We start from the raw sequence: 13,037 nt of genomic DNA, 5'->3' as shown, positions 1-13,037 counted from the left end.
TTATTATAAATTAAAGATGTGTTTACATTAATTAATGATAAATTTAAGTAAAAGTAAAAGTTTGGTTTCATAAATTCGTTGAAACGATGCTCAATGAAAAAAAAAGTTTTTTTTTTATTTTATTTCAGATTTTCATAGTTTTTATTTATCGTATCATAACTCATTATTTTATTAACACAATCAAAATTTAATTAGTCAATTTGAATGCAAAAATATTTTCATTATGGATGTAATAATATTAAAAAGTTTCTCTTGTTTCAATAATGTTTGCACTAAAATGCAGTTTTCAGTTTTATTACGCTCAAATGTGTACATATGTTTATTTTCTAAATCACAGTCACATGACTTCACTATTCTGACAACAGCTTAATTTGTTTGTTCTACAATAAACATCTTTCAAGACATTTTCAACGCATTAGGAATATCGCCTTATTCCGTGTTATGAATATATTGCTAACATTAATAAAAAGCAATACGAAATGTAAAAATTTGTTACATTTTTAATTTTGATACTTTGTTAAATTAAATTAAATTTCGATAAAATTATTTTTAAGTAGTGTCCTATCCTATACACATTGACTTAAAATAGTAAACTTTAAATTATCTACTAGCCAATGTCAAGCTTTAATTTTGAATCTAATTAAACATTTCACATTTTCTGTACAAAACATGCATTAATTTTCAATAATTAAAATGGAGGTTCCATTATTTTTAAATAATGAAAAAACTACAATAATTTCCGGAACAAAAATTATTTACTATTTGACTTAAAACTGTATTCGATTGCTTTCATACGTAATTGACGCAGTCAAAGGCCATTCCATTGTTCACTCCACACATGAGCGTTGGTTTAATAACATGTGTACGAAACTTGTGATCATCTCACTTTGTATTCTACCAAAGATCAGCTCTAGTAAATCTGACATAGACAGTGATGTTTTACAACGAAGTAGAAGACAACTGTTGTTCCCTAATTCAACCCTTTTCCAAGTAAGTATTTAAATTTTCAGTATTTTTATTGCTAACTAATTTTATTACGTCATATACTTAACAACGGGGATTTACTAGAAAAGGCTGTATTAAGTATACTAGATTTTTCAATCAGATAATTCATAGAAAGGAGACATTCAAGCTGTCAATATTTCCTTCCAATGAAGTTCGTTGACACAAGTAACTAAAGTGCGAAGAAAATGTAATATTAAAAACTTGTTTACTACTATGACGTCATAGACAATTTTTTATAACATTATCAGACAAAGAAAGAATTGTACTTTTACATAAATAGTAAAAATCCATGTGTATCCGCTAAACATTTTTATATCCTTTCCCCCTTATCTCGTAAATTTTCTCGGACTGGTCTTATCACGAAATAAATTTCTCTGGAAACCTCTTATTATGGTAATAGCACCTAAAACAATCCCGAGGGATTCTTTAATGTCCTGTAATGGTCCGATTACGTAGACATCTAACACATAAACTTCGTGCTGTTTCTATAAAAGCCTCGGAAATCTAATGGAAAAAGGGTTTTTTGTACTATTCAAATAGGTCACAGCTATTGTTTTGGCGATTTAAGAGTTTTTCCTTCCACATACTTAGGCACTTCGTATATTAGCAACCTAAATCTTCGACGATTGGCAATTTTAGTTGCAAGACTTACGCAATACAATATCATAGAGGTTTGTACACAGCGCGTGTCTCCGACATTTTTATCTGTCATCGCCAAAGGAAATCGCTCGTAACCAGTTTGTGAAGATCGTCGTGAGAAGTCACAATGTTCAAGATGGCGGAGCAAATTGTACAGTTGACATATAGACTGTATGCCTCTAAGGAGCGCGCAATGCGATTCTCGCGTCGCAACCACATAATGTTAGTTTCGACGATTACGTTGCGTTGTGTACGAAGGGTCTTATTGTGGAATAACTTAAAAAATCACTGGCCAATATTTTGCACTATTTTTATTTACTCATATTTAACATACTATAAGAACACAAAATGCATATTAATGTGGACTTATCTCGAAACTCCTTTACAAAAATGTATGGTTTTCTCTGTTTTTGGAACGAAGTTCCTTATCGCGCGTTGTGAAAGGGGGCTAGACGGAAAAAATTCTTACGAAAAGTTGTCACGACACTTTTTGCTATAGTAAGTATGTTAACGACGAATGAGCGCTACTTCACCATGGCAACGACGTGACAATATATAACAAAAATTCATAGAAATAAAATGTACTTCTTTTGAAGACTTAAGTTTTTTATTCATAGAATAAACATTGGTTCCTTCACTAATTAATTGAAAGGAACTTCGTTCCATCCGGGTGTCCCTTGACTCCTCTCAAGTTTTTTTTTTACGATAATATGTTTTAGTACAGGTATTTTGGCAGTGGAAACCCACAGTTATTCTACAGAATTAATGATAGTTAATATATTTTTTTTAATTACAGTTCAATGCAGGCGTCGGTACACCAACACCTATTGCAACAATAAACTTCAATTGGGCATTTCAAGCAAATTTCCAATTACCATGGAACAGATCTCAGATACCGTTAGACATACTAGAAGCAGAATCTGGTTATCCTGGTTTCTCGAGAAGAAAACGCGATGTATACGATGTAAAATCTGATCATGACACCATGACAGAAAATTACCAGAATGATGCTAAATTGTATCACTTTTATAAATACGTTGAAGATGTCCTTAATGGGTAAACAATTTTTATTTATTTCATACCTGTTACTTTGGCAATGAAAAAAATACGAAATTTTCATTTAAATACTTAACTCTTACGGAGAGCGCCAATAGCTCAGGGGTTAAGCACTTGACCTGTAGTCTGCAAATCCTAGGTTCGAATCCCGACATGTGTTTTTCGATTTACATATGTACATTATCCGTAAATTGTCAAATTTAAATGTAATAAATAAGGTAAAAATTAAGATAACCAACGATGATAAAACGAAGTTTTAATACAAGCTACCTTCTACATATATCTGAATTGGTAGATTAAAATTCCACAAATTTAAAGATAAACGACCTTAAAATAACTTTACCATCTTGTCTAGCTTTGGTTACAACGGATCATCTTGCGTGTTAAGAACACTATGTCAGCTGGCTGCAGAACCATTACATGTTGATGATGAAGAAGATCTACTGCATGAGATAGCAACATTCGTCTTTAAGTTAGTTTCTATACTGTTTCTTAATCACATCTTTATCTATGACTAGCAGTAGCCCGCGACTTCATCCGCCCGAAATTAAAAAAATCTAGTATTAAATATAGTCTATGTCGCCAGGGGATACTGTACATTCCTAACAGTGAAAGAATTTTTTAATTCGTTTCAGTACTTTCGAAGCCTATTCAACACAATTTATTTTTTTCTGTTTGTAATATTAGTATAAAAAGCCATAGCTAGCTAAGCTAATAGCTTGTAAGATGCGGTTTCAACTTAACAAAATTTTTCTTCTTAATAATGTTAATTGCGGAACCAATATTCTAAGTTCTTACCGCGTATTAACAAAATATTTTTTTTTTAATATTAGTATGAATGTTATTATTTTCAGCCCAGAAAATGACATAAATGATGATGGTACTATTATACCAGAAGCAACTCCTTATATTGACGCATACAAATCTGGTTCCAGCATCGGACAATGCAACGATAAGTACAACGACTGCAAGATATCCCTTATTGATATGTTTACACAATTAAATGATATTGAAAACTATTTTGTATTTATTTTCACATTACAAACAGCTAAAAACTAAAAATATCTCTCATTAGAAAAATATTTGCATCGTTTTTCATTTCAATTCTAAACTGCGACTATTATTTAAATAACGCGTGATTATTTTAATTAGTTTATGTTTTTTTTATCAAACATGCAATGTGTTCCATTCTTAGTGGCCAGTATTTCATTGGCAGAGTATAAACTTCTTGGCTACTAAAGAGGTTGAATACGTAACGCATCACTAAACACGTCTGTTATAAATAAAAACAGACATTTTAAAGGAATTTTCTAAAATTAAAGGTTAATTCTAAAATTATTCAAATTTATTATAAGACATTTAGCTAACAACCTAAATTTAAATAAACAGGGGTTGATAAAACGTTTTAAAAATTAAGTATATCGTATAGTCGTAATTTTATCTGGGTCGTTTTAGAATCTGGGTCACCGAGTGGCGGAGAAAACATAACGGTGGTCCTAAGCTAATGAGTCCACGCATTTTACAAACGTAACGCGGGGCAGATTTACCGTTTTTCACCAACATGTGTTTTTATAAAATTGAATGAACCAGACATAAATAAAAAAATATAACATTTCATACACCAAAAATAAACACTCCCATAACTCATAGGGTAAGCAGAGGCTACAAATTTATGTATTGTGCAATCCTGCAAAAACTCTTCGTAGACTCTCACTCGTTTGTAGTCTTCTAGAATAAGTTTGCAGACGCATTGCTTACTTTAAATCAACATATAACAAAGAAAGAGTACACCAGAAAATGGATATTTCCTTACCTATGCGTCCTCTGTACTTTCCCTACCAAAGTCGAAAGGCCAGAGGCACATACTCTTCACACAAAACAGAATTACTTCCACTTCACGCGTGTCTTCTGTGTGGTTGTGATATTAATCTATTATCTAAAGTTATAATTAATTAATATAATGATTAACATTTCGATTTCCATTAACCATCAAACAAAACTAGGCTATTGTATCAACAAATCTTGAACTATAGCAAATAGTTAAAGTCAATAATAACAACTACCCAATCAATTAAGCGGAATCAGTCGATCGCTTGATGAACATCAAACAATTCGCAGTCACCGTAAATGTTTAATTGGCATTAAATTATTTATTGAAATGTTCAAAATTACACAAAACTACAGATTATGCGACCTTTATGATTTCATAGTTAATATTCCTTTAGAACTAATTGAAAATAATAGTTTTTATTTTTTATTTTAACCAAAATCTCGGAAGGTGATATACTCACTATTCAAGACTAGACTAGACATATTCCGAACATCTACTTGTAATAGTGGTAGCATATTCGCCCAATATCATTTTTATTCAAAAGTTAATTCTATAATATGTCAAGTTAACGGCTTATTTTACAATGTGCAATTAAATTTCCGGTGCAACTAACAAATATATTAACTCACACATAATACTTTTTGTCCAAATAATCTGTGAAATGGTAACTCCATTTCACAGATTATTTGGAGATCATGAAACGCACACAACAACTTTATTTAATAAATAACTTCTTAACATCATATTCAGGACTTACTTGGACATTGTTAAATCAGGCCAAAAAATTATAATATGAAACTTACCGTTAAATCGACGTTTTCTCGTACGATTTTGTAATCATACCTTCATAATCAAACTGCCCTTGTCTACGAGTCGGTACAGTATGTACCACTATACCATCTGCCGTCATAAATCACTTCCTTTTTAAAATCCTCATATCCTCTTTCACACAATCCATCCATATTTTCTTAAGTCCTCCTCTATCTTTCTCTTTATCTTGACGAGCTGAAAGCCCGACCACCTGCGGCTATCAGCTAAAATTACTTCAACGGTGTGCTCTCATGTCCGCAATGTGCAAGGATTTTTGGAAACAAAATTGGCTACATAAGCCACAGAAGACAGTCGCCGTGGCCGATATCGGCCGGGATTACATCATCATCTTTGTAGTGTAATGAGGATGCCATTCAGTCTATTATGTGGATATCATATGTCCATACACACATACATTAAATATCTTTACTACTTTCAATAAACTTGTGTGCCTTCTTTATATTCCTCTCTTTCTTTGACCTATAATTTTAAAGCCACACTCGACTTGCCATTCTTGCAACTAACAAAGTGGTTTCTGCAATGTAACTTATCACTTAACAATGTTGCTAAGCAAACTGACAATATAAGCTTTTTATCTCTTCACTTAGTTATAAAAATATAAAATCTCGTAAAAGCCATCTAAGTTTTACAAATGTTTATTTTGCGAGTAAACAGCAATAAATTAAATTACGACAGTCGGAAAATGGAAAATAACAAAAGCAATTTATAAGAGAATACCTTCTTGAAACATTTTCAATCTTAGTAATAAAACATTTTAAAGTTATTTAAAAATAACAGATGCTTTTAACTGTAATAATAATATGTCACCGCTATTATTTGTTTAACATCTGAAGATAAATTTTATAATCATTAATACCGTTATTTAAAACATGTTTTATTATTTAAAAATGGAAATAACTTCTAATGATACAACTATTCAAGAAAAAAATCTTGAAACTATCCGGATGTCTGAAAAATAAAGCTTAAAACTACTTATACAAAGTAGTTATACTACGAAACTTCGAATATTACGAAGAAATTATCTCCTTCAAGCAATGTCTGTGGATACTATTAAAACATCAACTTTAAAAAATTATTGTGCGCTTTGACCCAGTTCTATCTGAGTATAAATGTTATACATTCGTCGAAAAATCACTTTACTTCATACTTCATTAATTTTAATAACTAGCTGTCGCCCGATACTCCGTTAAACGTAAAACGTAAAAAGTTGCCTGTGTACTTCCAGACTATGTTCTACTTCTATGCCAAATTTCATCAAGATCCGTTGAGCCGTTCCTGAAATACCTTCAAACAATTATCCATCCATCCATCTAAACATTCGCAATTATAATATTAGTAAAATTTCGTAATAACTAAATGGTCTAATGGGTTCAAGACAACCCAAAATGCTATTAAAGCGTCAACCTACAAGTACAGTGCGACTCAGCATTTTTTCTGACCTCTGAATGACACCTCGCTACTCTTTTGTTCACCAAAATTGTAATTGGATATTTAAAACAAAGATAATATTATAGTAAGGATAAGGTGCAAGGTCCTCATGTAGGGCATGATCTAGTGAAGTCGTTGACACATTATTTGACACGATAATTAGACGATGGCGATTGAGAAGTGTGTTAACATAATATTAATAGTTTTATAGACAGCAAGGGTATATTATTTTATAATATAGGCATAAAATAAATTAGCCTAATCCATCAGGCAATGATTCAAAATTTCGTAAAAGAAGAAAAACAAAACTATAAAAATTATTTATTCACATCAAGCCAAATTTATGCAAAGTGTCCATTCCGATTTCAGTAAATGTTTCTAGCACAGAACTCTCGCATTCCGGGAATAATGATTCGCAATCCTGTTCCGCCTCTCTGCCCAATCTTTCTGCTGCGTGGTATTCATTATCCGTGTGATGGGAGACAGGATCTTTAGTGGTGGATGGTCTGAAAAATATAACATCAATATGAGATTACTACTAATAATAGCAGGCGGGCTGGCCTGAAAGATCATCTTCATCAGCTCACTATACGTGCTCACTGAGGGGCTCGGAGCCTACACCAAGTTAGGCCATAGTTAACCACGCTGGCCTAGTGTGGGTCGGTTGACTTCACACATATCTTTGAATTTCTTCTCAGATATGTGCAGGTTGCAACACGATGTTTTCTTCACCCTAGGAAAGTCGGATAAATGTACATATGTAAATCGAGAATCGAAAAACACATTGGTACATGGCGGGATTTGAATCCAGGACCTGCAGATTTCGAGTGAAGTGCTTAAACTCCGAGCCACCTACGCTCCCGAAAGATATTGTATCACAATTAGGAAAAACTCATTTAGTATTTAAAAAACTACGTCAGTTTTTTTTTTTGGATTTTCATTTCACTTTCATTTAAATTCCAAATACAAAATATCAAAACAAGAATTTAATTCAGTTTTGTTCTCAGTTAGCTCTGCAGATACTTACGTGAATATTATATGGCCAATTTCTCCAAGTAAACCGTTTTCGTGTGTAAAGGGAACCTCCGCCGCTTCGCAGATCGTCCTGAGCAGACAAGGTCTACCCGAATAGCCATACCTGCGAAATTTCTTACGTTATTATGATATAGCGTTTAAGATTATAACAAAGCTTTTACATTTTCTATATATTTATTTTTATAGTTAGTTTCTTACTAAAAGTAGCGAAAATCGATTTGTATTTATCTTCGTATCATTGATTAACTTTTTAGAAACCGTTTTTTTTTTGTAACTTCTTTCTCATTGATAAATCTAAAATAGAAATTACACGTCGACTTATTTATAATAAAATCTAAGATCATTCCTACAATTCAAATAAAATTTTAACTTAAAATCCGCTACTTTGTGAACAACGCGCACAACAAACAAAAACAAAAAGTCAAACATAAAGATCGAATTTGTCAAGAAGTTGTCGAACTTGATCACAGATAAGTTGAAACAAACAAATCAAAGATCCAAGCAATAAATTCTAATTTATACTCCGATTTCGTGAAACTAAATATTAACTTTATAACAAGATAAGAAACATAGTATGTTAGCTAAAATATTAAAAAATAAGAAATAATAGACAAAGTTTACGTGACTGGAATTCACAATCCATACATAACATTCCACAATGATACCGTCATGGTCATATTTCATATTAAAATTGTTTCAATTACCTTTCAGCCATGTGCTCTATAATTTTATAGAAGTCCCATCTATTCATTCTTTGTGGCTCAGTCTCTTCATCTCTATGTTTCTGGTCTATAATTTCTTGTCGTCTTATAGCTTCTTCAAGCGATATTTTATTTGGTTTTGATACATCTATACTATTTATTGATCCACCTTCAGAAAAGATAATTGATCTTTTTCTTCTATCGTCAAAAGTTATATCTACCAAAGTATCATTTTCATAATCACTGTCGTGTAGTTCATTTCCTTTCTCGTTTACATCAATTTCTTTATCATCGTCTTCTTTACCATCTCCATCCATATCTCTGGATACAGTATTAGCAAATCCATAGATTCTACTCGTGTATTCAGAACTGTTTGTTGGTAAATCATATTGGAACTTAATAACTGTACCAACAGTAACTGATGCTTCTTTTAAATCAACAGGTACACCAACACCAATAATGAACTGGAAAATTTTAAAACAATCCACATTAAATCTATATCTATATATATATAAAAGAAAGTCGTGTTAGTTACACTATTTATAATTCAAGATCGGTCGAACTGATTTAGATGAAATTTTTGGGGAGGTAGCTTAGAACTAGGAGACGGACATAGGATAAGCGCGGACAGAGTCGCGGGTAAAAGCTAGTAAATAATGAAAATCTAATCCAAGGTACTTTAAACTTAAACATGACAAAATGACAAATGAACAAACATTCAACTTTAATTGAACGAAAGAAGAGACAGACAGTATAAATTAAATCAATCTCGAAAATGTACCAAAGCGTAAATCGAATTTAAATTCGCGTAGAGACAAAAAAGTATGCCTTCGTTAAGCCGGTTGGCGTATGCAAAGAAAACATAATCTCCTTAAGCTAAAATCAACTACGCTATGTAAATCGACGATTCATTTAAAAAATAAAATGAAATAGAATACCTGAGCACGGGCGGGTCCACCGTCCGGGTAAACGAGATATCGCCTTTGTCGTACATTTGCTTTGGCAAACGTTGATAGTAAATTGAGCAAAATAAACGCGAGCAACATCATTCGATCGATATTTTTTTTCTTGTCGTGTACCAAACGTACAGAGCCGACGATGTGTGAATACGGTGTAAGATAAAATGTGAAATGTTTGCTTAGAGACTTCGACTTGGCTAATGAACCGTTATGTTTTCCCAACGATTTGGGGCTGTACAGAATGGCCTAGTTGCTCGTTCCTCGTATGTTACAGCCTGAACTAAGTCAACCTTCGATATTTTAGTATTGTACTGTAAACAGTTTTCATTCGACACAATTTTTATATATTAGTAGCTTTTGTCCGTAACTTCGTCTGCGCGGGGAATTAAAAAATACCTTGTAAATTAGCCTTTTTATTATTCCAGACAGTGTTCTACATCTATCCCTAATTTCATTAAGATCCATGCCACCATTCTAGAGATACCTTCTAATAAACATCCATACATCCAAACATTCGCATTTATAGTACTAGTAAGAAGTAAGATATTAAAATTAAATAAGGTCTTCTTATATTTCATCCGAAACAATTCCAGAAACCAAATTAGTATTATTTCTATTGTTCTCATAACAACTTCGAACACTATGAGTAACTAAGTTTTTTACCTCTTTTTTTTAATATAACAAAAGGTGAAATAGCGAGGCGATCGTTGCCCAAAGACATCCGCAAATACAGATCCGTTGCCTACCTTAATCGGCAGAGGAAGGAACGCACAGAAAGTGGATATATCCTCTTTCTATGCGTCCTTTCCTTCGTCAAATCCACGTTCCCTTATTACAGTTTAATTAATTCTCGTAACTCATAAGGTAATTTCATAGATATACATTAATCTAATGATTTGTAAACAAAGTAATTAATTTCAACGTCTAATATATAAAATTCTCGTGTCACAATGTTCGTTCCCGTACTCCTCCGAAACGGCTCGACCGATTCTCATGAAATTTTGTGAGCATATTCAGTAGGTCTGAGAATCGGCCAACATCTATTTTTTATACCCCCCCCCCCCCATTTAGTTTTTTTAAGCGGAAGGAGTCGCGGGCGACAGCTAGTAATAAAATAAAATGAGTACTAACTATGGTTACATTGAGGTTGGATGAGATTTTCAAGTTCAAATTATCCGAGCACGTTTCAATGTAAATATTAAACAGCAATACAATGCCACCGCAGAATCGTTTTTAAAACCTTCATTTCAATAAATTGGCCATAGAACGAGAGAGGTTTCCTTTGATGCGGTCGACTCGACGTTGCAGCGAGTGTTTGGAAAAATAGAACTGCGTAGTGTAGTCAAGATGGGATCTTTTTTATTCAACATACGCTGTAAATAAGTAGCAATATAAATAATTGAATGAAGGTAATTTTCTGTTGGAATATTTAAATAGGAAACAATTATATTTTTGCAGAATTGGTAGGAGGGAAATGTTTTACACGGGATATTTTAGACATATAACATACATAGCTCCAAAATATCCCGCGTAAAATTACACTGTGATTGCCAGTTGCTTAATCTTGGTTATTTTAATTAATTACTATTATAACAATCAATATGAGTGAAAATATGTGAAAGCAATTTTTTTTATTTATTTGGTTTATCAACAAAAGTACATGTGTTCATACATCACTTTTAGACACTATTACAATAGGTTTCAGGTAATTACAACAGGTTTCAGGTAAAAGCAATAGTTTATTTTGATTAATATTACAAGAAGAATTGCTACCAATTAAGTAAATTATATCTAAGAATGAATTATCTTTCCTTTCTGATTTGCTATTGGAATAATAACTGTAGAAGAAAAATCCGGCGAAAATTTATGAGCATTCAAACGTCATGTATATTTATGTAAAAAACAAGAAAGGATATTCAAAGTAATATGTGTTAAAGATATTAAATACAATTAAAATATTGCTACTCAATTAAATGTTATTTTATTAATGTTTATAAAAATCCACTAAACCGTATCTTCAAACAAGTAACTTAATGAGTGAAGACCCAACTTTCAAATATCTAGTCTGACCTTAATCAAATAAAGCACGATTCAAACGATGCGTCCAATCCACGCTGAGTCCTAGATACAAGTTTTGTACTCCTGTTTAACTTAGCCAGTCAATTAGCACTTGTTCAGTAAACTACGACCAATCGGTGACAAAATGATCGTACAGCATATGATGCTTGGATAATTGTAAATTAATTTTATATTTAGCAATAACCAACACTCTCGTCACCCAAAAGGTAAAGGTATAAATTACGACTTTCCACTTGGAGCGGTATTAAAAGATTGTACGTCTGTAACTATAAACGCTCGTTAGAATCATATACTTATTATATCGCCTTTCCTTTGGATATCGTCCCATATTAACCGTAATTAGATTGTAGACGGTGGTGCTGGTCGTTTATTAAAAAAATACGCACTTGACCATTCCAGTCGTTTAAAAAACTGATTATTACATCATAAACAAAAAGTAGGCGGAGGACGCAGTAAATACTAAGTCATATCAGTTTGCGGTGACTCGGGCAAGATTTGAACACCCGCTATAAACATAATTGCCTTTATGGTAGAGCGCTTTAATACTACGAACGTGAGGCTAAAAACAATGTAATGTAAATTGTGTAAGAGAAATATTTCTTAAATATGACACCTATGGATAGATTGTAATGAAATAGTAGGGTACTTTTATGACCCAAGAAAAAGTTGGTGCTCTAAAAATCTTCCCAGGGAAAAGTTTTTGATGTTTTTGATCATGGGTGATAATGTTACATGATGGTGTTGCAATGCGTTTCAGGTTCACTTGGTTTCATATAAATTACACAATATAAGATTTTTTCAATTATTATAGTAATACTAGCTGTCGACCGCGACTCCGTCCGCGCGCAGTTAAAAAAAAAACTAAATGGGGGGGGGGGGATTTATGAAAAATAGGATATTGGCCGATTCTCAGACCTACTGAATATGCTCACAAAATTTCATGAGAATCGGTCAAGCCGTTTCGGAGGAGTTCAAGTTCGAACCCCGTGACACGAGAATTTTATATATAATATTTATTATACTTTATGCACTCAAGAATGATTAAGCAATTTAATAGTGATGAAATTTATGAAAATATTTCAGCAGTTTTTGGGTTTATTTGTTACAAACATATAAATGATACCATTTTATAAGACTAGTATAGATATGAAATGACTTACGACGTGACTTATATGATATCAAAATACATAGCAAAAGGAGAAATGTAAGTCAGAACATTTTAATGTCTGTACAAGGTCTTGTAAGACGACGACAGAGCAAATTTGTTGTCCAAACTGACGTCTAATACCGACCGTCATCTACACGTACGTTCACACTCTAACTGACATCTGTAAATCCCTAACTCTGGCTTTAAGTTCCACAATATCCACCCTAAAACGAACCTTAATCCAATGACGTATGAACTAGATCAGATTAATGCTCATTTGCGGATTATATGTTGATCTTTAGCTGTAGCAATTTTCACGAAACATA

The 13,037-nt window shown here is 32.5% G+C and overlaps 2 protein-coding genes across 2 annotated transcripts; one reads left to right on the top strand and one right to left on the bottom strand.

Annotated features, from left to right (window-relative positions):
• The first annotated feature begins 836 nt into the window (after positions 1–836).
• Positions 837–3,759, top strand: LOC106711361. Its single transcript, XM_014503666.2, has 4 exons — positions 837–990; positions 2,441–2,700; positions 3,056–3,172; positions 3,555–3,759. Exons 1-4 carry the CDS (start codon positions 859–861, stop codon positions 3,757–3,759), a joined length of 714 nt encoding a protein of 237 aa, XP_014359152.2. The 5' UTR covers positions 837–858.
• Positions 3,760–7,115: 3,356 nt separating this feature from the next.
• Positions 7,116–9,664, bottom strand: LOC106711360. The gene is made up of 4 exons (XM_014503665.2): positions 9,465–9,664; positions 8,530–8,990; positions 7,818–7,928; positions 7,116–7,296 (listed from the first exon to the last, which is right to left on the bottom strand). The coding sequence occupies exons 1-4, from the start codon at positions 9,573–9,575 to the stop codon at positions 7,116–7,118; spliced, it is 864 nt and encodes a 287-aa protein (XP_014359151.2). The 5' UTR covers positions 9,576–9,664.
• Positions 9,665–13,037: the final 3,373 nt, after the last annotated feature.

This window comes from Papilio machaon, chromosome 20 (assembly GCF_912999745.1).
Source record: "Papilio machaon chromosome 20, ilPapMach1.1, whole genome shotgun sequence".
Lineage (NCBI taxonomy): Eukaryota > Metazoa > Arthropoda > Insecta > Lepidoptera > Papilionidae > Papilio > Papilio machaon.
The sequence above is the reverse complement of the archived record's forward strand: the minus strand, read 5'-3'. Positions and strand labels throughout refer to the sequence as shown.

Excerpts from the sequence above, each read along its gene's own strand:
- LOC106711361 (XM_014503666.2), top strand. The coding sequence starts at position 859 with ATGTGTACGAAACTTGTGATCATCTCACTTTGTATTCTACCAAAGATC. Across the intron at positions 2,701-3,055 it reads GTTGAAGATGTCCTTAATGG|CTTTGGTTACAACGGATCAT; the intron begins GTAAACAATTTT and ends CATCTTGTCTAG. Across the intron at positions 3,173-3,554 it reads ATAGCAACATTCGTCTTTAA|CCCAGAAAATGACATAAATG; the intron begins GTTAGTTTCTAT and ends TATTATTTTCAG.
- LOC106711360 (XM_014503665.2), bottom strand. The coding sequence starts at position 9,575 with ATGATGTTGCTCGCGTTTATTTTGCTCAATTTACTATCAACGTTTGCC. Across the intron at positions 8,991-9,464 it reads GTGGACCCGCCCGTGCTCAG|TTCATTATTGGTGTTGGTGT; the intron begins GTATTCTATTTC and ends AAAATTTTCCAG. Across the intron at positions 7,929-8,529 it reads ATAGAGCACATGGCTGAAAG|GTATGGCTATTCGGGTAGAC; the intron begins GTAATTGAAACA and ends GAAATTTCGCAG.